This window comes from Rhipicephalus sanguineus, chromosome 1 (genome assembly GCF_013339695.2).
Source record: "Rhipicephalus sanguineus isolate Rsan-2018 chromosome 1, BIME_Rsan_1.4, whole genome shotgun sequence".
Classification (NCBI taxonomy): domain Eukaryota; kingdom Metazoa; phylum Arthropoda; class Arachnida; order Ixodida; family Ixodidae; genus Rhipicephalus; species Rhipicephalus sanguineus.
The window spans coordinates 83,674,863-83,699,917 of NC_051176.1; the positions used below are offsets into that span (position 1 = coordinate 83,674,863).

The following is a 25,055-nucleotide window of genomic DNA, read 5'->3' on the forward strand; positions in this document are numbered from 1 at the left end:
GCTGACTCGAAGGTCGCGGGATCGAATCCCGGCACGCGGCGGCTGCATTTTCGATGGAGGCGAAAATATTTGAGGCCCCTGTACTTAGGTTTAGGTGCACGTTAAAGAACCCCAGGTGGTCGAAATTTCCGGAGCCCTTCACTACGGCGTCTCTCATAATCGTATCGTGGTTTGGGACGTTAAACCACAGATATTATTATCAGTTCATTCTTCCGTGTGAGTTAAACTACAGCGCTGTTTCACTTTGACCCATCTGTCTTTTCATCCTTATGTCTCTTTTCACCCCATATAAGGTTGAAACCAGAAAGGCGTTTTCCTAACCTCCGCACGTTTTCTGTCTTCTCTCCTTCTCCTGCTTCTCCCACTCTCTGTTTGTCTATGCATTTACTCGTGAGGAATTCGCTCTTTCGTTCTTCGTTCATTTGTTCTTTCCCTTATTCATTCACTAGTTCATTCACTAATTACTTAAACATTTTCGCAGCTATTCCTACGCCTCTCATCACGACAATCCTGTCGAACGATACTAGTTCTCTCTACTTGGAATGGAACTTCACGCTCCCGCTGCAGACCATAGACTTGAGCCCGGAATTCGAAGTGCGAGTGAAGAGAAATGGCTTCTACCGGCTTGTGCGCACGCTTGAGAAGGCAGCCATGATAAGGGATCTGAGCTCAGGCACCGAGTACGAAGTTGAGGTGCTGCTGTCTCTGGAGAGGACGCCAGGAATGCGAGAATACGGCAGCCCCGCAAGAGCCACTATAAGCACTTGGCCCCTTGGTAAGTAGCAGTGGCGCCTTTCGTGTTTTTATGCGTGACACTCTACTGTCTACGTATTCTCCTGAAGTGCATCTTCTATAGACATTAGAGTTGCTACCTGCCGATCGCCTACTATCATATTATTGTCTCAGTTGTTGCCTGGAAAGGTTGGCTTGCAGCGAAGATTTATCTGATATGGTCAAGCAAAATGAAAACAGAAATGACGCCTTCGTGTTAGATGACTTGGAAGAAATGCGCGCTTAGTCCAAATGTATGTTGGCTAAGATGCTTCATTTTACTTATGTCTTGCGCGCATTAACTATTGAGGATGTCTGGGTAAATATAGCCACTCGAAAACTGCTAACCAGTGCACGCGCCGAGATAACAATCAAAATGCCGGAAATGGAGCCTCAGTGGATATAACTTAAGGCTCATTCATACCTCCGACTAGTAGCGATCGCGAGCCCAAGTAGGTCGCGAATGGCCGCTTTTTACAAAAAGCGGCCATTTACAAAAGACCGAGGAACTCTATTGAAAAAGACCAAAGGGATCGCGATCAGGGGTGGAAGCGAAGAGGCTCCATCTCTTCACCCGGTCGGTGGCTCCACCTAGGTCGGCACGGGAAGATGTCGTGGAGTGGTGCGTTACGCAGTCCCGACCTGGGGCCACAACTCTTGGCTGTCCGAAGGGCCCGGGCCGTAGCGGATGAGCAGATGCGAATCCACCTTTTTCTTAATGTCATGGCGCATGCGCCCCTGCCCTAGCAAAAAAGTCACGAAATGTCTCTTCCTCTCGGAGGCTTTTGTTCTGGCAATACCGGTTGTCCCGACCCCTACCAACCTCCTAAAAAACAGGCGGAGGGCAGCACAGGAAAATGTGAAACGCGGATTCGATGTGATGACGGCTGAGTCGCGCTAGCAGCTGTGAAGATCAGTCGCTTTGTGTCACTCTTAGTCAAGTCACAAATGGTCGCGCCACCGGTGCGAGAGGCAAGGTTGAATGAGCTTTTATAGTGGGCTTTCAATTTAAGTGAGAATCATTACACTAAAGTTAAGAAACCACAAATAATGTCCCATGTGCTTTCTTTGGTTAATTGCTCTGTCGGTTTCATTAGTTGTGTTGTATAATACAGAAAACGAGCCCCTCGGACAATTCTCCTTCTTTCGTGTTGCAGAATGAAATTTAAGTTGTCTATGTTTTTAGCCGGTAGTAATTGGCAGACCAGATGCAGCAATGCATATTATTTGCAGTGTTTGTTTTGTTTACTGTTGTCGTGTTTATATAGCCATTGATAGCAAAACTGGTTTGCGTGGCTTTGTTTTCTTTTGTTCTTTAACAGTTCCCTTGGCCCCAACATTGTCCACCAAGGGATACGAAACCGCACCAGACGTAGCGGTGGTGTCATGGACGTTTGTCAACAGCACGGTTACGCATGTCGAGGTGGGCTGCTTGTAATACTTGTTCTGTACTTTGTTTGAGTGCTTTCGTTTACTTTGTTGCATGACATTTTTCATCTCATATTTTAAGGCGTAGATATTGAGGCTGTTTTTTCATGGCGTTATTATTTTATAGAAAGTGGCTACGCAAAACAACGCTTACGAGAATTTTCTCCTGGGACTATAATGATGCAACGGTTTCTTCCTTTTTAGGTAAACGCAGAATATAGCTCCGCCTCTCACGTTCTAGTTTTAACCAAAACATACAAATGAAGAAGTGAACAGTTTAGAATGGCAGTTTTGGTTTTTCCATTACAGGCCATAAGCACCAAATTCTGAGAAGTTTTAGAATCGAAGAGTTCGTTTGCGCAACGATCGTTGAATGCTACCTTTCCGGTCACAAAACACTTGCATACTCCAATGATCGTAACTATAGTCCTTCTCACAAGCTGGTTGCAGCACTGTGGACGCTGCGGGGCTGCTTAGCCAATAGGAAGAGCGAACACTCCTCACGCTGTATTCATCCGCGCCGCGTCGTCTGCTCGGCGTCCTCTGCGCTCACACGTTGAGCGAGTAGAGTGAGCACACGGCAGCAGCCAACGCTCTCAGCGTTGGGCAGCAACGGCAGAGCCGAAAAAGCAACAGCATGCGTAGGGCGAGTAAAGCGAGTACACGGCAGCAATCATTGCTCTTAGCGACGGGCAGCGATAGTAGCACCGGAGAGAAACAACATGGCGGCACCCGTCAAAGCTGGTTCGTCGCGCCTCGAAATTATGAAGTCGCCGTGTATGCTGTGTGGCCTGCAAGTACTAAGCCAACGCTTGTGTTTGCGATATATTTGCGTCCTGACGCTTCGACAGCAACGTATTCGTGTATATGTCGTGCTGTTTCCAAGTTCATTCTCAAATTCTCGGGGACAAGGCTTAGCAGGCGTGGCTGAACAAACAGCTGATCTCAACAATACGGAGATATCGTACCTGATACTTTGTCCTCAGCGTGAGGTGACACTAAGCGATAGCCGCTTCCAGGCTTTATTTATTTCTGCCAGGAAAGCGGGCAATTAGTAAGCGTGCGTTCGAACCTAAGCGGGCGATCGCGTCTGCATGGGCGCTGCCACGTTGGTTCGCCATCACAATTATCGGCAGTTAATAGAATAATTAAACGCTTATCAGGCACATGCGAAGCCTGACTAGCGTATCACACATAGCTGTCACGCAGCACGTGCAAAACAAGCGCAGTTGTCTTAACTCTCTCCAATTACAAACAGAACTATGCTTCGCTGCGCAAGCATGTGGTTTGCTTACACTTCGTAACTTCCACCCTGCTGCAACCAGCTAGTGAGATAGAATATAGTCGACTTACGAGTAGAGTGTTTACATGTATTATTTCATACTTGGCGCTGTATGACCATATCTCGCCCTTGGGCCATTGATGTTCATACGTCATTATCCTTTTAAACATCAATATAGCTGTCTCATAACCTGCGATTCGCTGATGACATTGCATTGATCAGTAACGCGGTAGACGAATTACAGCTCATGATTACTGAACTGGATACGGAAAGTACAAGAGTAGGTCTGAAAATTAATATGCATAAAACTAAAGTAATGTGGAACAATCTTGGCAGAGAACAGCGCTTTGCGATAGGTGACGAGACACTGGAAATTGTAAAGGAGTAGGACAGGTAGTAACCGCGGAGCCGAACCATGAGAGTGAAATAACTAGAAGAATAAGGATGGAATGGGGCTCATTCGGCAAGCATTATCAAATCATGAAAGGTAGTCTACCACTGTCCTTCAAGGGGAAGGTATATAACAGCTGCATATTACAGGTACTTACATACGGAGCAGAAACCTGGAGACTTACAAATAGGGGTTCAACTTAAATTGAGGACAACGCAGCGAGCGATGGAAAGAAAAAATGATAGGTGTAACCTTAAGAGACAGGAAGAGAGCAGAGTGGGTCACGGAACAAACGGGGGTTAACGATATCATAGTTGAAATCAAGAAGAAATGGATATGGGCCGGGCACGTAGCACGTCGACACGATAACCGGTGGTCATTAAGGCTAACTGACTGGATGCCAAGAGATGGCAAACGCGTGAGGGGGAGACAGAAAATTAGGTGGGTAGATGAGATTAAGAAGTTTGTAGGTATAACGTGGCAGCAGAGAGCACAGGACCGGGTTGATTGGCGGAACATGGCAGAGAGAGGCCTTTGCCCTGCAGTGAGCGTAGACAGGCTGATGATGATGATGATGATAGCTGTCTAGAGCGCAATTTTTCATCGCATTTTGTTAATTCTGGTAATGGTCTGTGGTGAAATATTTTTTTCTTTGATATTATCGAAATACATTGTGGCGGAGAAACTCAAGACAACTTGTTGCCAGAGAACATGACTGATACCATATGCATCCTTGGGCAAATTAGATTAACTTGACTTGATTAGGGTCATACAGTAGGGTTCATGGCTGCTGCTTCAAAGTTGTTAAGTAGGTCATGGTCCGCACGACCAAATGTATTTTTGTGTTAGAAGCCCTTTAAAGAATCTCAAGTGAGCTCACTGCACTTGTCATTTTCTTCTTTCTCAGCTTGCGACAAACTACAGCAGCTGGGTGAACTGCGAGAACTCAATGGATTGCGACGTGTTTGCATTTCACGGTTGGAACTCCTCGTTTAAAGAAGGCTTTGTGAGGATCTCTGAGCTTAATCCGCACACGACCTACTCACTATCTGTAAAAGGCTGCAACGACCTAGGATGTGGTGACAATAACACAGTGGTCATCACCACTGACATATCAGGTATGGTTTGGACCAATAGTCTTTGCCATTTTTGTTTATTCTGAAGCTTATGGGAAGGTGCTAGGAAGTTCCTGATACCCACAACTTCATGCTCTTTACTCGGTTTTTTTCCTAGCGCTCAGTGTCAGTGGCCATCAAGGCCCAAAGAAGACTCGAGTTCACAGACGTCGTGTCGTCGTTATCATTACTGATGACCACGTTTCCGCTCTCGGGCCCATTAAGAGCGATAACGATTACGAAGACAGTGATGATTCGGCTGCTATGCCGCTATAAAAGGTTGTGGCCACGTGGATCTGTAACGTCCAATCGCCAGGCTGCCTATGTTAAGCCCATGTTACTGCGTTATATGCGGAAAATGTTATCCACGAGCAACGCGTTATGTACGAGTAAAATAGATCCCATTTTAGGGCTCTTCCAACTCAACCTCTGATACGCGACGGGCAGCAGTAGAAACTTAGCAGCGAAGACTTACTGGTAGGCTCAAGCATCTAGTTTAAGTAAACATTCAGCCTACTGCGCTGATTCACACGTCATGTACGTGATTGTGAGCCTTTTCTTGATCGCGTTTTCCAGAGCCGGGGGAACCGACAAGCCTAACAGTGAATGCAACAGAAAGTGATTCAGCTTACCTCGAGTGGAAGACGCCGAATGAACCGGGAGGACCGCTGACAGGCTACGTTGTCTCTTGGCAGTGTGACCAGGGCCACCTGATGGCTGCGACTACTGATGAATCTTTTCTTACCATCCCTGGTAGGCAGTGCTCGCTTCTTTTTTTCTACATAATTAGCTCCCGATGAGCTGATTTCAGACTGTAGGAAGAATTCCAATGCTATATGAAAGAAAGAAGTGGTAATTTTAAGGGCTCGTTTTTCTTTGTTATACACAATATTAATGAGAACTAACAGACAATAATGCCAAGGAAGGTATAGGGGACGTTATTAGTAGTATATTCAATGTAAATGTGAAGAAAGAAAAGTGGACGAAAAGATAGCTGGCTGCGGGCAGGGACCGAACCTGCGACCTTCGAATAACGCGTCCGATGCTCTACCAACTGAGCTACCGCGGCGGCCATCCCTCCGTCCACTTTATGGGGTATATATGTGTATATAAATGTAGGAGCGTCAGTCACCACCGCCAGTAGCCATGACGGCATCTATACCCCATAAAGTGGACGGAGGGATGGCCGCGCGGTAGCTCAGTTGGTAGAGCATCGGACGCGTTATTCGAAGGCCGCAGGTTCGGTCCCTGCCCGCGGCAAGCTATCTTTTCGTCCACTTTTCTTTCTTCACATTTACATTACATATACTACTAATAACGTCCCCTATACTTTCCTTGGCATTATTGTCTGTTAGTTCTCATTAATATTGTGTATAACAAAGAAAAACGAGCCCTTAAAATTACCACTTTCCTTCATTCATACCCAGGAATTCGGGACATCGCTTCTATACTCCGCGACAACTTTTCTTGGCACCACTGTGGAAGCTACAGAGCCAAAGTGCCTGCATGCGCGCGCGCCAAGGAATAGTACCGATATTTATTTTCTAATTCTAAAAGTTACCTAGCTCGAATAAATGAAGATTTCTTCATTATAAAAAGAGAACGAGTATGGGAAGCCATTCGTGAAAAAATGTTATTGTAAACTTCAAGTTTGTTTCTGTCTTTATTTTTTGGACAGCACCACGTTTTCCTCACGCCTGCACCACATTTTTCTCACGCCTGCTCTCTCAGAGTCTCAGTAAACATGGCGTCCGCGATGCCCCCTGAATCGTTGGCCTGAACCGTGTGCGGCCGCCAACTCGCCGTTTCGTTCTCCGAAGACGCTGTACTCTAAATGTGACAGAAAGTGGCTATCAAACCAGACCACGCAAGTTATCTGCAATGTCATCGCTGGAGTGAGGCGCCGTCAGCGTGACTTGTCTGCAAATGCAGTGTGCCGGACTGTCGCCGAGCTCACCGGAGTGAGTGAGCGAACAGTTAAGCGTATCAAGGCTGAAGCTCTGCGGGCCCCACTTGCCTCCCCGAAGCGCAAGAAATTGAATTTCTCTGGCCAAACTGAGAAGCGCATCACCGGCAAGACGCGGCTGCTGCGCTATTACACGTTTGCGTTGGCAGCATTGCGGCGCAAAGTGCACAGCTACTTCATGCGCAATGAAATACCTACGGCCGAGAAACTACGCTCTGTGAAGGTGTGTGACCAGAGAAGCTTGATAAAATATTCTGCGTCAGTCTCTTTTTAATTAAGCGTGAGCTCTCTTTAAATCTAAACCCAATTCAGCGGCATCATGGTACTTGCATTCCGTATTTATTCGAATACAATGCGAGCTTTTTCTCCAAATTTTTGATACTAAAGTCGCCCCTCGCGTTACAATCTAGCAAACGCCGTATTCAGGTTGCGGTGTGCGCTTGGTGGCGTTCATCATATTCCCATGTGTCTTATGTTGTTGTCTTCGGGCTTCACCCGCAAAGACTGTTTGGAATGCTCCGCGCAGACCGCGATGCGATGTTCCAGAAGCGCCACGGTTGTTTTAGATCTTTCTGTTAAGATTGCGCGCGGTACGCGAATAGTCAGAGATTACGTGGCCACCAGCGATAACACTGAAACATTCGATAGAACATGTATAAAAGCCGACACGCTTTACGACTTGTCAGAATTATTGACGGACGACGCTCTGACTGACTCGTTTCCCGCCCACAAATTTGGCCAAATAAAGAGTTTCATCTTCGACACACCCACTACTGCCTTCGTCAACGTAACAACCCTGTGACAATATACAGTACAGTAGGTAGATGCATCTACGCACACTGATGTTCCCATTCTGCATGTAGACGTGGTGCTAAACGCTCTAGCGATGCGAGCAAGCGAAACCGAAACTGGAACTGAAATCGGCTGCAAGATGCCGAACTACGTGCGTAGTAACACAAATGTGCGGATGCCCCGCCTCCGTAGCCTTCGCTCCAATGCCAAGATAAGTTGTCGCCGAGTATAGTTCACCGTTTTTCACACCACGTGGCGTACGGACCTTCACCGTTCGAAATTCGCGCGATGACGCTTGCCGTAATCGCGCGGATTGAGAAAACCACAATACATAAAAAAAAAGCACGACGACGATATCCGCTACAACCAGCGAGCGCGAACCTCAGTCGCCGAGTGATAACCGCAACGCATGCGACGAGCGGCCGGTTGGGCTGCTCGACTGTGAGTCAGCAGTTCTGTTGCACTGAAGGGTGCACACACACAAGTCGCTTGGCTGTGCTTGATAACTACGAACTCTCGAAAGAGCGTGCTGCCCTTCTTCTCATCCCCTGCCTCTTCAATATATTTCGTCCGATGATATTGTTGTTGGCTCCCACGGGTTTTTTATTAAAAGAAAGCAAGAACGCGTCCTTTAGTGCTGCTGTTTTTGTAATGTGAAAATCTAACTTCCAGAAAATAATGCAAGCTTGGAAGGCGGTGATGACGATCGCGGGTTTCCGAATGTGCAGAGTCTTGACGTCCCTAATTTTTGTTGGCCTCAATTATTAAAATCAATATTTAGTACTATTATGTGAAGACGCTTGGCCGTGTTATATTCGCTGCCACGGACATTTTTCGTTTTCTGCCACAACATTATAGGCTAAATGCTCGAGGCCCGTGTACTGTGCGAGATCAGTGCACGTTAAAGAGCACCAGATGGTCGAAATTTCCGGAGCCCTTCACTACGGCCTCTCTTATAATCATATAGGGGTTTTGGGACGTAAAACCCCAGATATTATTATTAACGCTGGCCTTACCTTTGCCAAGGCGATGCAGGGAAAGAACTCTGCAAGCGGAGTTCTTTCCCTGCCTTCCCTTACGTAACGTAGGCAATGTGACCTGTTTTGCTTGCATGACGAGCCCCACCATCTTTCTGTTTTTCTTCGCGGCGCCTTTAGAGTGACCGCATTGAGCGTCTCGCAATTGGAGGTTAACTGAAGTCACGTGCTGTAATCAATGACGCTAAATGCAGTGTGCTGTAGTGCGCGACTCACATCTCGCAGGAAGTGTGGCTCCCTCTGAGATGCACGGACTACCTTTTATTATTTTCATTCTTGGTAGACACGATGTTCACCTACTAATCTACTGACCTAATTGGTCAGAAATCTTAGATGATGAAATTCTTCGGTTTCCTCGCATCCCTCATTGTCATCATCTCAATCATACAGTAATGTCAATAAACACTTCGCACCGTCAGAGGGTGCTAAATAACTATCATTCATTAAGGCGAGAGCGTTGTATGGCTCGTGATTTTAAAAATCCGGCTTTCGGTGGCGCGAACACCATTGGTACCAAACTCGAGTGGGCCGATACCCGGAGGCTGTGCAACAACGCGTGCGGTGTAATATGCTTCAGGGTGAGGGTGGGACGACCAATGCAATTAACTAAGGATGTTGAATAAGTTTAATTATTGAATTTCTCTCCAGAGCATAGGCTACTGTGGTCTCGTTAGCGTCAGCTAAAGGGGTTAAATTTTATTACAGCGCCACCGACATATTGTGTATCCGCCGTGGGAGCGATTGGCAGATAAAGTGTGGCGCTGCTAGCGCGAGGTCGCGGGTTCGATTGCCTGCCATGGCGGCCGTATTTCAGTGGGTACGAAATGCAAGAACACCCGCTACTTTGATGTATGTGCACGTTCAAGAACCCCAGGTGTTTAAACCTACTACAGAATTCCCCACTGCGGCTTGCCTCATAATGGCAATGTGGTTATGACACGTAAAATCCCTTAAATTAATTATTTACATAGGCCGCTCAGGGACAACAGAAATAATACGTGAAAAACAACCCTGTACACACGCTTCATCATTAACGCGATAGCATGTCCAGGAATTCGGGACATCGTCAACTAGCGCCATCTGTTGCGTCGGCTGCTGAGTGGCAGCGTCACTGAATGGGAAACGACCTTTAAACATTTATTGTAGTGCAACGCTTCGATATACGCTTAAATCACTTCGTCCATATAATCTGGCAGTCATCATCTCACAGTGCGAGAAGTTTTGGTTTATTCCCATTAACTTCCTGGGTTCGAGAACCACTTTTATGTGCTATGTGAAACTCCATAGGAGAGAATTTAAAAATTTATATAAAAACAATGCGCCCTCACCTGCTTAAATCACCGAAGTGAACCAATCTCGAATATTCAGTCTTCGTACCTGTGAAGTTTGGCTGATGTTGGCGAAGTTTCTGAGGTTCGACGGGAACTTTTGTGAAAAGGTGCATTGCAGCGAAACCACCTTATAGGGGTGCATGCGCTTCATAGTGTTTTCGGTGGCCCCAAAACACGTGAAAATGTCAGTGTTTTTATACAAGTTTGTTTTTCTTGAAGCTGCTCATGATATGGAGGGTATGAATACTGTGTAGTTCTTCAGTTGATAATTAGCAATGAGAAATCGTAGGTTAATTAGAGCAGATGATCGAAAACGATAATAGCTCATCGTAATTCAAAGCAAGTAAGAATTAACATAAGACATTGATACGCATCGAATCTTCCTCTATTCAGTATATGTAGTCAAATGTACTAATCAATTTAACAGTTTATTTAAAACATATTGGTGAAAGCGGTCAGTACAGAAGGACATGTATAATATATATATTTACAGATAGTACTGCAACGTACACCATTGATACTAGATGGCTATCGCATGTAACTAGCAGTAGCTACTGTTATAGCTAATTTCGAATCAAAGGTATAAAAGATATGGTAATCGTACTCTGGAATAATTAATGCTTACACTTAGTGTTAAATAGGAAAGGGGTAATTAAGAATCAACTAATCGAAGGATGGCGTGTATCACATGGAGTAGAGGCGAAGAGGATGTAAGATATAAGAATCTTAAGTTGCTAGTTAGGTATTAGGAGTATTTTAGCTTAATTAGATGCAAGAATCTCAAGTTGCTAATTTGTGATTAGGGATCATTTAGCTTAATTATTATGGATAATTAAGAAAATTGACAGTGACGTACCCGCAAGTATTCACACTGACTGAGGTTTACTCAGCAACATTATGGGCACATTTGCACCCTGAAAATATAACTCATCACTTGTAACGATGAAATCACCAATCTTAAGCTCATAATAGAAGGCTTTCAGTATAAAAGCATACGTACTACATGAAATGTATACGGTATTCAAATATATGAAATTACGATCAGAGATGCATAATAACACGCAATTGTCTTTAGTGGTAGTGGTCGATCGTTAGCAGTCAGGGATGATTTTGGGGGAAAATCTATGGAAGCGAGTGATTAAAGGTGACAAATGAAATTTTATGCAAGAGAAACATATTTTATAGAGTATTAGTGGTCGTTGTAGGCAATTATCAAGTGTGGGTAGATGATCAATAAATTAATAGGACGATATCATTGTAATGCATCAAATGAAAGCATAGAGGGAGAGGCTGAATAAATTTAGAATGTTTTGCTAATTGGCAATTAAGGGCTCTGCAGCACAATTAAAATATTTATTTTTACAGCAGAGCTCTTATGCCCAACCTTTGTCTGACTCGCGATGTAGACAAACAATCATCATGTCGGCGTGTTCAGCATAACTGTGCCTAGTTAAGCCAAGTGAATCATAGGCAATTCTTATTAAGCCTAGTTGAGCAGGGTAAAGACTAATTAACCAGGCATATTTAACTCATAGGCTAATTAGCCATAATTAGGCCGAGTTGAGATGCTTGTTGCATAGTCATGCCACGCTCGGCAAGATGTGCCGAGCAAATGCTAATTAAGACTAAGTAGTACTGAGGTAATTAGCGTTAATTATGCTAATTAGTTCATTACGCTTAGATTGACTTCGAATGGAAGCTAGTTGAGGCCAAGCCTCGAATGTGCGAGTTAGGCTAATTAAGCTAATTAAGTTATAATTAAGGCTAGTCTGACTTGGGATGCAAGCTAATCGAGACCAAGTCTCCAATGTTCCACTAAGACCTATTAGGCTATTGCATGTCGGTGGGCTCGTTGGTTTGGTAGCATAGTAACGAAAAACAGCACATGAATACAGGGACGGAAGGGGTACACACACGAACGTTGTGTGTGTGCCCCTTCCGTCCCTGTCTTCTCGCGCTGTTTTAGGGGCGGAGCTCCTTATAGCATCACCTGGTCGGTCGTCGCTCCGCCTGGCGTTACCCCGCCGTCGCGTCTCCCGTATCATGGAATAGATGGCGCTGTCCCATAGAAATATGCAAACTCCACTTGGGTGACGATATACTAGATGGCGCTGTCCCATAGAGATGTGTGCAATATGGCGGTTGGGTGAATGCACGCTAGATGGTGTTATAGGTGCCGCTGCTCTCAGATTGGCTGCTGCGCCCATTATTAGATGCGAAGTATCTTATGGCGGAGTTCAATCCGGTGGTGGTGTGCGGCGTGACCACCCTTACTGCGCACGCGCATACCCCCTCCACAAACCTCCTCTCCACTCCCCCTCACTATTCCTCTTGTCCTCTTCCCCTCTCCCCTTTCCCCTCTCCACTCCCCTCTCCACTTCCCCTTCGCCCCTTTCCCCCTCTTCCCTCCCCTTTCCACTCTTCCTCTGAAACGCGGGCTATAGACATGCCGAAATTCTCTCCTGCGCAACGCCGCGATGAGCACCAGCGCATGCGCGTCCCCTCCCCCTCTCTCTCTCTCTCCTACGCTGCCCCCCTCTCGCACGCGTGTCGACCGCGTTCCCCGTTCGCCCTGTGAGAATTAACAGCCAGGCTAGAGGGAAGACAAGACGCGCGTAGCGTTCCTCTTCGCGTTCCACGACGCGAGGTCGGTAGCATGCCCAACGAACGCCAACGGAACGCGATCGTGCAAGTGCTCCGGCTTCGCATCACCTCATGGTCCCCTTTAGCGGGAAATGGTGTAATTTCTCTCATTCTCCTTGATCGTCGCCGTACGTGGAGGAGTGCGCTTGCCGGATCGTGCTGCTTGACGGACCATGGACGACGAGGAGCGCCGCGTGTGGACGGCCGCTGCGTCTCGTGCTCGTCAGCAGGATCCCGAGGTGCGAGCTTGAGAGGCTGCCGCCAAGCGAGCGCAGCAGTAATCAAAGCGGCGTATCGCTTTGATTACTGCTGGGTGAAACCACTGAACATTTCACGGTGTAACCATGACTGCTTCAGGAGCTTCGCCCAAGCTCTTCATCATTCACCCGTGGATATGCTGGAAGTTTTTTTCGTTACACTGTTATTAGGCTAATTATTCTAATTAACCTGCTTAAGCAGATTCATTTGGTGTTCTCATTTACCTGTGATTGGCACTTGTGGTTAATTTGGTGTTGTGATTTAGTGGTGTTGTGACCTACTTCGTGTTGTGATTGCCAAGCGATACCCAATCGAACCCTATCAACATCTAGTCTATACTCGTGATTTACAATGTGATCCCGTGAACACTTTGTGTATCGGCGTGTGAATGCACGTGTCGAAACTTGGCTGGTCAAGCCAGGACCAGCCAAGTGTCGACCAGCTCCCCTCTAGCCCAGCTTTGCGTGACTCAGTGCAAGCTGCGCAATTTTTAAAATTAGGTTAGCCCGGAATTCACATTAAGAATGACTTACGATAATGTTGATCTACATTCGCATTTTGACATGAAGTGCATTACTAATGAATAGCGACGATGAATTCAACATATTTTAAATGTAGGTGTGAAAGCTGTCAGTGTAGGACATAATTAAGTTAGATATCCAGTATCTCAATCTATGAGATGATTCACGGTCACTGACTAAGTCGGATGAGATGATCTGACGTTTCGGAACCGCATACGGGTTCCTTGTTCACTGAGCAGGACTCGAAGTCGTTGTCAATTATGTAGGCAGAACGTGACGCAACGAGCATGCCTACACGGCAGGCATAGTTCCTGGCAGGGGCGTAGCCAAGGGGGGGTTGGGGGGGTTCAACCCCCCCCCCCGAAATTTTTCAATTTTGCTTGCGTATATATATATACACACACATACAAAGGCACGCACGAACATACATAAAGTATGGTTGAACCCCCCCCCCCCCGAAAAAAATTTCTGGCTACGCCCCTGGTTCCTGGTGTCCTGTTCATTGTAGCTGGCGTCGACTGAATGATTGGTGATTCCAGAAGCCGGCGTGACGACACGTTCTTTTCCTTGGCGACGATGGCGGCATTATCCCAGTCAATGGTATGATCATGTGCATGCGCATGCTCAGCGATGGCGTTTGTCATGTGATTGTTTTTAGTCACGTCACGTCGGTGCTCTTTGAGGCGTCGATAAAACCTTCCTCTTTCGCCAATATACACTTCACGGCAATCAGCGCACGGTATCTTATACACGACACCTGGAAACGATTCACTTGGCAGCCTGTCTTTCACATTGACGAGCTGGTTCCGGAGCTTGCTGGTCGGGACGTGAGCAACGCGCAAATCGTATTTTGAAAATACGTGCGAAAGTGCCTCGCTGATACCTTCGACATAAGGTATGGCCGCACGTGCACAGGTAGTCACGTTGCTCTGTGAGCTGGATTGAAGTATCCGCTTCTCAGTTTTCGAGATTAATCGATCAGGATAACCGTTGCCGTTTAGCTCCCGATGGATCGTCCGTAGCTCTTTCTTCAACGCATCATCGTCTGAGCAGACAGGTGCGGCGCGTGTCACCAAGGATGACACTACGGACGTCCTGTGGCCGATGGGGTGATGCGAATTAAAACTGAGATAGCGACCTGTGTGTGTGGGCTTCCTGTATACTGAGAAGGCGAGGGCGCTCCCATCCCGGCGCACCTGAACGTCCAAAAAAGGCAGCACGTTGTCATCCTCGTGTTCAACCGTGAACTGTATGTTCACTTGAACAGCTTTTGATGTAGCGCGAAAGGAAACACGGACACGAGAAGGCACAAAGGAACACCATACAGCGCTACTACCAACAACATGTTTATTTTCAAGAACCAGACCGCTTATATACCGTCAAAATCAGGCAGACAGGATGAACACGCGGGATCACTCAGATAATGCGTAAAAAACCATATGTTCACGTTCTGGGCGTTCAGGCAGTCCAAGAAGCTTTGGATGTCTTGCTTCTTCAAAATGCAGAAGCAGTCATCGACGTACCGGTAAAACACTTTGGGGACCGGAGTGAACGTTGCCAGGACTTCCTACCAAGGCTTCCATTACTAGATTGGCTGTGGTGACTGATATTGACGCTCCCACTGCCGTACCATGTGTTTGACGCTCCCATTGCCGTACCAATATCTCAATCTATGCAGTTATAGTACGATGGCGGGAAATAATAGAATATCGTTAATAATTAGCAGCGATAAATATCATTATTTGTAATCAATTACAATTATTCGTTTATTATAGATGCCATTTATCACTGACATGTGCCACAAAAAACATTTACGAGAGATCACGAGTTGGAGTACTGCGTTGAAAACTGCGCAAAAACCGGACGAAGGCTAAGGAAAAAAATTCGGCAGATATCATGGGTTGTCGGAATCGGTTTCATGCGAAGCAGTCATCGAGTACTTCTATGCTGTATTTTATGGCTTTGAGCCAAGCGTTACGAGGTGGATCGACGTGCTTTTGTAAGTGTAGTAGCTGTGTGCACATCGTGGGCTTACCAGGCACGTCGACAATGCTGGCGTTTAAAGGGTAACTTATGATGCGACGGAACGTCAGCCCTCACGTTAGAGTACATACGTCAGTATTATCGAAACCAAGTGCACCTTATGCTGTAATAATGTGAATATCATACGTAGCTTTCGTTAATGTGTTCCTCCGGGGTCGGAGAAATGCTTCAATATAGCTTGCTGAATCATAGGAATACATATGTAAGGTTTATTAGACTGCTATAAAAGCGGAGCCAACACTGGAACGACATACATTAATCTGATATGACGCCTGTATCGTAGGGATACATATGTAGTGTGTATTGCTTTCTCGTAAAATTAGATAGCCAGCACCACAACCACAATGGATGTTGCACCGACATTACGCCTGCATAGTCCGTTTTCCCAAACCAGTTTGTAGCCCTGGCGTGGCTCTGTGGTAGAATGCCCGACTGCCACGCAGAATTGTGCTTGGGTTTGGCTCCTGCTGCAATCCTAATCTTTATTCTTTCCATTTGACAGGTCAACGCTGCCGATGTCGGTTTCTCTTAACGCTTTCGCATTTAAATTACCAATGTCTGTTCTCGCCGTTCCTGTGTATATATAAAATGTCTATCACCTGTGGCGCATACCCGTACACCGCGGCCCGTGGTACACGGGTATGTGCCACACGTGTCTGGAGGAAAGTGTTTGACGACGTACGCGACAGGATTTTCACGTTATTCACGTCAAGACCCGACAGTCATATTCGTCAAATCCTCTTACCCTCCCCTGCCAATTTTTGTCTATACCAAGTTAAGGAGGCGATCAAGAGAGCACCCAGGCGTAAGCGGATAGATAGGTAGATAGATAGATAGATAGATAGATAGATAGATAGATAGATAGATAGATAGATAGATAGATAGATAGATAGATAGATAGATAGATAGATAGATAGATAGATAGATAGATAGATAGATAGATAGATAGATGCTAAGGAAACATCAGAACAGCGTTTGTGTTGTTTGTTACCCTTCGTCCCGTTTTCGCGCTGTTTTCTACACAGTAACAGGTATACCAACTTGCCCTTCAAGGTACCCTTCTGTAATTTAAAGGGGTAATTAATTGAATTGATAGACACAGGCAAATAATAAATAAGTGCAGATATACAGTAAAAATTAATTGAGGGATATGATTGGGGGGGGGGGGGAGGTGATTCTTAAAAGGAAGAAGGAAATGAAAATGGAAATTGGGTGTGGAGTGCACGATAACTGTCTCTCAAGTGAGGACACCTCAACCGATACACTCACGGGGGATTGGGGATTAAAGGGACAGTGAGAGTGAAAAGAGTATGGTAAAAGAAGAAAAAGAAAGGTATGGGTGAAAAAAAAAAAAAAAGTGAGGGGGTGGGGGGCAGGAGAACGGGCGTCCGAGTCACCGTGGTGAGCGGCTAGAAAATTCGTTCGACTAGGCCGGCATCCTCGAGAAAAGCTAGTAGGGCCGCAAGGGCTGATCGGCGACGGTGTACGTGGCCGGTGGGATGGAGCAAGTCCTGTAGGGTCGCACACGGCAGTCCGACGAGGCGGTACTTCATGGCGAGCCGCTTCCGCGCAGTGTTGAGAGACGGACAGTCAAACAATAGGTGGCACAGGGTTTCGATCGCGCCGCAATCGGTGCAGTTCGGTGCAGCGGCGCCGCGAAGACGATGCCTGCGTTCCGCGGGCCACACAGAACCGGTCCTCAGGGCAAGAAGAAGCGCGCGCTCGCGGCGAGTGAAACCAGTGGCTGGGATGGGAGGAGGGGGGTGTCCGGAGGCGACCCGTGCGTCAGGATGCTCGCGCACCAGCTCCCGGCGAAGGTTGTTGCGTGCCGAGTCGAACGAGCTGGCGTAATCCGTCAGCGAAGTCTCGGCGGAGTGTGCTCGTTTTGCGAGTTCGTCTGCAGCCTCGTTGCCCGCGATGCCGACGTGTGAAGGGAGCCACTGAAGGACCACATCACAGCCTCGTTCCTGGAGGGCCAGCAGGCTGAGAGCGGCACGCTGAGCAAGAAGGGGGCCTCGTTCCTCCCTCGCGAGCTGGCGGAGTGCAGGTTTCGAGTCGCAGAAGATTGCTGCGCTCGTGACGGCCGGCGAATTGCGCAGGAGGTCTGCAGCCAGCTGGAGCCCGACTAGCTCAGCTGTTGTTGAGGATGCACAGTATCGCAAGCGGCACTGTCGTTCCGAGCTGAGCTGAGGGGCTATGCAGGCGGCCGCGGCTGAGCGATCCTGCAGGACGGACCCATCGGTGAACACCTGCGTCCTCCCGGCCAGGTCCTCATACATCCGCGCCGCGGCCTCCTGAGCAATGGCACTGATGGGGGTGTGGCGTTTGGATCGAATGCCCGGCAGGTGCAAGTTCACTCGAAGGGGCACTCGACGGTGAGGGGGTGGCCAGCGCGAAAGGCGTGCGGGGTCGTCAGCCACAACACCGTCGTACACGTCGATAAGTTGGCCGACACGTGAGTTTGGCACAGCACGTAACCGCGAGAGGAGGGGACCTGCATCAGGCGCTCGGTGGAGACGCTGCAAGTGGCACAATGCGCGCAGGTCCGCCGTGAGCGACGCAGGCCACGCACGAGCCTCCGCGAGGGTCTCGGCCACACGAGAGCCACGAGGCATTCCGTGACACATGCGGATGACTCGGCGGTGGTCCTGGTCAATCAGTCGCCACTGTGGCGCCTGGAGCTTGCAGATCGGCAGTGCGTAGTGGATGGCAGACAGAGCCATCGCCTCGTAGATGGTGCAGGCGAAGGCAGCGGGGCAGCCGTTGCCGCCTGCGAGTAGTTGGCGCACGGCCGATTCCACGCGACGCGTCGTCTGTCGTACACGTCGCACCGCCGGGAACCATCGGAGGCGATTGTCTATCGTCAGGCCGAGGTAGCGGACGTTGCTACTCCAAACAATTGGTGCACCATCCAGCTGAAGGCACGGAAGACGTCGTCGGGCTTCAGCACGAGGGTGGACGACGAGGGCCTCGGTTTTCGGCGCCGAGATCGCGAGTCCGATGTTTCTCACGAAGGCGGCCACACATTGGAGGGCCTCCTGCATGCAAGCGCGCACCACCGAGCACTTTCGGGTCGGTCCACGCACATACAATGCGACGTCATCTGCGTACACCACTGCGCGAACAGGGAACACAGCCGTTTCTGGTAGGCACTTGACGAGCGGCGCGAGCACCAGATTAAACAAAAACGGGCTGAGGACGCTGCCTTGTGGGACGCCACAGCTGACAGATCGCGGCGCACTTGTCGCCCCGCCCACGCGCACAGTAAACGTTCGGTCAGTGAGGAAGGCCTGAACGTAGTTCAAGAGTTTGCCCTCAACACCTAGCGCGCGCACAGCACTGATGATAGACGAGTGGGGGAGCGAGTCGAATGCCGACTTTATGTCAAGGAGGAGTAGGATGGCCATTTCTCCATCGTGAAGGGCCTGCTCGAGGGTGCTCACGACTGCAGCAATGCAGTCGATGGTCGCGCGATGTGGCCGGAATCCACACTGCTCTGGTGGGAAAGCGTTGCGCACCTCCGCGATCCACTGTAGCCGGTAAAGAGCCATCTCCTCCATAGTTTTGCCCGCCACAGAAGTGAGAGAGATGGGCCTGTATGACGTCACCGATCGCGGCGGTTTGCCTTGTTTGAGGACAGGAATCACAGTCGCGGAACGCCATTCTTCCGGGAGGACAGCACTGGAGAAAACTCTGTTGAATGCATCCAACAAGAGTGGGCGCTGGGAGGCATCCAGGTTTCTCAACAGCTGATGAGTGATTTTGTCCGCTCCAGGGGCGCTGCGCTTGCGCTTTCTGAGGAGAACCCGTTCCAGTTCGTAGAGGGAGAAGTCCTCCTTGCAGAGAGAGCGAATGTCAGCTGAGGTGATGGGATCCACGGGAGGGAGCGGGGGTGCGGCGTTTGTCGTGACACCGCCAGCGCTCCCCGCTCTAGGAGGGGAAGGAGGCGCGAAAGAGGCGGCAAGCAGTTCAGCAAGCTCCCTTTCAGTGATGCCCTGCGCAACGGCTATGGCGAGCACTGGGTAGCGCGACACTTTCGGGTTTATCAGGACGCGCATGATGTGCCAGCCGCGGCGACGTCCTCGTGGATCACTCAGAGAGGAACAGACGCCCGTCCAGCTGCGGTCGCGTAGCCGCTGGGCGTGCCGCCGGCACACAGCGTCGAGTCGGTTGTACTCTGTCCATGCGCCGGGGCCCGAGGAGCGCAGCGCCCGCCGCTGTGCTCGCTGGCGAACTGCGCGGAGGTTGAGCAGCTTGATGTCGGGGCAGGGTGTGCCGGCGGGAACAACACAGCGCGTTGTGGCACGCTCAGCACAGTCCGCGATGCGCGAAAAGAAATCATCACTGCTCTGCACGCTCGCGCACAGGTCACGGAAAAGTGGCCACCGTACAACACTGTATTCACGAACAGCACCACGGCTGGGGTGGCACGGGAGGAGTGTGATCGGGTAGTGATCAGAACCAGCAGTGTCAGCGTGGCGTTTCCACTCGTAGGAGCAGCGTTCTGACACCAGCGCCAGGTCAATCACTGTCGAGGCCGCACTGCGACGGATGAAGGTGGGTTCTCCGGAGTTTAGTACGAGGAGTCCCACCGAACTGATCGCGTCGCATAGGTCCCTACCGCGCGCATCCGTGGTACGGCAACCCCAGCTGACGTGGTGCGCGTTGAAGTCTCCACACAGTACGTGGTCACGCGCAAGCACGGCGACAAGGCGCGGCACAAACGCGCAGCTGGCCGCGACGACTGGGCGCACATAAACACTCGCGACAGAAGTGTCCACGCCGTCCACACGGACCGTGGCAGCAACGCACTCACTCGTCGCACAGCATAGATGTTCTGTGGGGACAAGCGCATGAGCGAGTGTGTCACGAATGTACAAACCGGCGCGCGGCTTCCCGGGCGGGTGGGCGGTGTCACAGCACGGCGCATTATTGCACTCAGCGAGCGCACACTGCGTGGAACTGCTGTAGCCGATGTAGCCGGGCAGCGAAACATCCTCCACGCGAACATACGTCTCCTGCAAAGCAAGGACGTCGTAGTCGCGCAGGGGAAGGATCGCTGCGAGCTCTGCTTGTCGGCGACGCAGTGAACGGCAGTTCCACTGCAGTATGCGTGGCCTAGACTCGTGTCGATCACTCGCCATCATTTGTTAACGCAAGGTGGGTGGCCAGCGCTGCAGCACAGAGCGGGCGAACGGGGCAGCCGAGAGGGAGAAAATCCATAGCGGCTGTCAGCGCTGCCGAGAGCACAGCGATCACAGAGTTTCTCTTGTCTGTGGCGGTTTGTGAGCTCTTTGCAGACGGAAGACCAGCGGCCGCCGCGTACGAAAAGTTCTCGCAAACCAGGGGGTGGGCACGGGACATGGTGGTAGAGCCGGGTGTTGCTGGGTCTCCTGTATTCTGTCCACGCGCGATAGCGAGCGCCTCACGGCGCGAGATTGGGAGCGACGATTCGGCGCGCACTTCCAACAAGCGCCGCTCTTCCTGCCAACGAGGGCAGCGGGGCTCGGTAGCAGGGTGAGCTGCGCCACAATAGAAGCACCTCGCCTTCTTCGCGGTGCACTCACCGAGGGAGTGCGGTCCGCCACAACGCACACATCGCCGCTCAGACGTGCACGTTACGTCCGTGTGCCCATAGCGTCCGCAGAGCTCACACTGGGTTGGTCGTGGACGGCGAGCACGCACGGGCCGGCGCTGTTTGAAAAGTTCCACATCAGGGGGAGCCTTGTTGCCGGCGAAGCGCACAATAACGTGGCGACCAGAGCGAGAGCACTGAAGGACAGGCAACCGTGACGCGATGGTGGCGCGGATGGAATCCTCGTCTAGCGCGGGGTCGACGTTATAGATGACGCCGCTGCAGGTGTTCGTCGACGCCTGCTTCGCGCGCACAGCAATGCCGCAGATGTCAGCCACAGCGAGCAGGGGTCGAGTGGAGTTCCGGCGGTGACGTCGACCGCGACGACGTTGCGACCGAAATTTACGCGGACGCGACTGACGCCCTCCAGAGGAGCCAAACAGGAGGAGATGGCTTCCTGTGTGGCTGTTCGGAAAGTTTCTCTCCTCACAGCCGGTCTGTAGAGTACCGTCTCCAGCTGGGTGCCGGGGCTTGTGTGCCGTGGAGGCCGGGGGCGTGGGTCGCTGGCAGCGGGCTTCTCAGCACGCTGAGACCGACGCCCGGTGTTGATGGGAACACTTGGTGCGCAAAGCTCTGTAGCGCTCGGGGCTCCAGTGGGGGAGAGGGCGGGGAAATCTTCAGCCGTCAGCTGTCCCAGCACGCGGCTGGCGCGAGGGAGTGGGGAGGAGGGCACGCCATTCAGGGGCTCCTTTCCCTCAAGAATGGGCAATGGCTCGCCTGACCTTGCTGTGCACGTGTGAGCGGGAGCTGGGTTCCCTGGAGTCAGCTGTGCTTCCTCCGTGACGTCAGCAAAGGGGGAAAGGGGCCTGATGGGCGCTCGTGTGGCTTCATTCCACGAAGCTGATGAGGCAGTGATTTCTTCGCTCCCTCCTGCGATGGGAGGGGGAGGGTTCTTGTTTGACAAGGGGCATTGTCCCTCCTGGTTCCCCTCTGGAATGCCAATGCGGTCGTTACCCTCCTGATCCACCGTGACTTGCTCGCTGGAATCTGCCTCGGCGTTAAAATGGCCGACTTGGGAGGGAGGACGAGCCAAGATGGCAGCAGCGTCTTTCTCGACTGTGGAGGGAACGGCGCCCGTGGAGTTGAAGGGGCCGGGGCTGGATGGCGGTTCGGGCGCCTGGTTTGTGGAGCCTGGCACAACAGTGGCGGGTCGTTTGTACCTGCGTGGCTGAGCAAGACTCTTGCGAACCTTGCGAGGACGGCGGCGAGGTGACAGCGATTTTTTGGCGTCATCTTGCCGGAGGAGGTTGTTTGCCTCCCGAAGAAGAAGTTCAAACGCTCGAGAGCGCCTAGAGCTACAGCTCATGGTGATATCCGACAGGGAGCTTGGCGGAAAGTTGTCGTCCATCACAAGGAGTGTCGAGGGACAGGGAGGGAATCGGCTGGTGGGGCGTAATAAAAAAACATGATATAAAAGAAAAGGCCGATCAAAAAAAAAAAAATAAAAAGGTTAGGCGAACCTACATCGCCCTACTTAATCCCCAATGAGGGCTGGACGCGGGAGAGCAGAATAGATAAGTAAATCAAACGATAGAGAAGGGGGTAAGGGGATCATAACTGTGGATGAAAAATTAAACAAAAAATAAAAGGAGAAAATGAAAAACTGAGGAGCTAGAAAAACGCGTGCGACCGCGACGGCCATCGCGACGACCGCGACGGCCATCAGATGATAGCCTAAAGAGAGAGGGTGAATGCATTGGGAGATTCTTGCTAACAAACCTTTCAGTATACTTTGTACTTCAATGTATACTTTATTTTAGTAAACTCCGGCTATACTCTCTCGAGTACTCTTTGAATATCACAAGCTCATCTTGAGCTGGTTGACAGCGTCGATGGACGTTGATTCCAAATGGATCCGCGAACAGCATAGACCGCTCCTGAACTTCATCTAGGAAGCCGAATTGTATTGTTTTACTTAATTTATGGTGTAGGGGCAGGGGACATTGCCCGGCTCGCACGTGACTAACTTCGTCCCATGTTTCTTCTAGTCATCTCTAGAACAGACGAAGCCTCAAAGCGGTGAAGCGAAAACTGGGCACAGGCAAGAACCTGATGTATGTAACAAGGGACAAGGAAGGCAAAGGCACTAACACAAGGGTAGGATAGCTTAAACAGCTGAGGAGTTTTACGGAGATCTGTACACAACCAGGAAGATAATGTAAGAAGTAGTAGTAGCCCAGAGGAATCGGACATCCCACGGGTAACGACAGGGGAAATAAAGAAAGCCTTGGAGGGAAAAAGAGACAAAGCCCCTGGTGAGGATCATGTAACATCAGATCTGTTGAAAGAGTGGACAAAATGTGTTATAAAAACTGGTGGTGTTCGCGCCGCCGAAAGCTGGATTTTTAAAATCACGAGCCATACAACGCTCTCGCCTTAATGAATGATAGTTACTTAGCACCCTCTGACGGTGCGAAGTGTTTATTGACATTACTGTAGGATTGATACGATGATAATGAGGGATGCGAGGAAACCGAAGAATTTGATAATCACCAATTAGGTCAGTAGATTAGTAGGTGAACATCGTGTCTACCAAGTATGAAAATAATAAAAGGTAGTCCGTGCATCTCAGAGGGGGCCACACTTCCTGCGAGATGTGAGTCGCGCACTACAGCACACTGCTTTTAGCGTCATTTGTTACAGCACGTGACTTCAGTTAACATCCCACTGCGAGACGCTCAATGCGGTTACTCTAAAGGCGCCGCGAAGAAAAACAGAAAGAAGGTGGCGCTCGTCATGTAAGCAAAATAGGGCACATTGCCTACGATACGTGGGAAGGCAGGGAAAGAACTCCGCTTGCAGAGTTCTTTCCCTTGCCTTGGCAAACGTAAGGCCAGCGTTAATAACAATATCTGGGGTTTTACGTCCCAAAACCCCGATATGATTATAAGCGACGCCGTAGTGGAGGGCTCCGGAAATTACGACCATCTGGTGTTTTTTAACATGCACTGATATTGCAGAGTACACGGGCCTCTATCATTTCGCCTCCATCGAAATGCGACAGCCGCGGCCGGGATCGAATCCGCGACCTTCGGGTCAGCAGCCCAGCACCATAATCACTGCTCCACCGCAGCGGACAAGACCCGCGTTGACAGCAACGTTTACCTTCTGGCGGCGCGGTAACAGGGCAGTTCAATGCCTTCTTACTCTTGCAATAGTGAACAGCGAACTTATTGACAAAAAAAACAAAAAAAGACATTCGTGAAAGGTTGCTCAGCTTGCCCCAAACATCGCCTGGTGAGGTGCTACGTTGTCTTACGGTAAACGAACACGCGACACAGAGAATAAAAATAAAACGGCTTTTCGAGACCTTTCCAGGTCCCCTTGCTCACATAAACGAAATATTTCAGCTCGTAATCGATATATTAAACGGGTCCTGACGAGGGGCCTTTTAGCGAGCTTTACCATGTAAAAATAGAAACGCGCTATTCTGTCCCGAAGAAAGCTGGCCGCAAGAGCCGGGTTCCAAGCCGCGACCTCCTACAATTCTACAGACCAGCATAGGCAGTCAAACAAGAAGGCGAGTTTCTCGATACTTTATGTGAATCTAATCTGTTTCCTTACTCTTTCACCAACACTTAGCAGAGAGGGAAACGCGGCCTGTGTAGCATGTCATGCGTAAGTCAATGCACTTTCCGGCGTTCAGTTATGTTATTTAGAAACAAAAAGCGCGCTGTTAAAACTAAAGCGACTTTATTAAAATCATTCTTATTAAGAATATCATCGAACAATATTCTGCTTGCAAAGGTATTCTTCCTTTACTGCTGCTGCTTATTGAGCTTTAAAAAAAATGTCTGTGGCAGCGAATATAACACGGCCAGGCGTCTTCACATAATAGCGCA

General features: G+C 49.7%; 1 protein-coding gene across 1 annotated transcript in view; it reads left to right on the forward strand.

Annotated features, from left to right (window-relative positions):
* The window catches only part of LOC119386130 (uncharacterized), a 128,432-nt gene that overhangs the window by 85,343 nt on the left and 18,034 nt on the right, over positions 1–25,055 (forward strand). The window contains exons 7-10 of the mRNA XM_037653477.2: positions 482–775; positions 2,094–2,194; positions 4,780–4,990; positions 5,564–5,740. Coding sequence (XP_037509405.2) covers positions 482–775; positions 2,094–2,194; positions 4,780–4,990; positions 5,564–5,740 — 783 coding nt within the window. The remainder of the gene's footprint in view (positions 1–481; positions 776–2,093; positions 2,195–4,779; positions 4,991–5,563; positions 5,741–25,055) is intronic.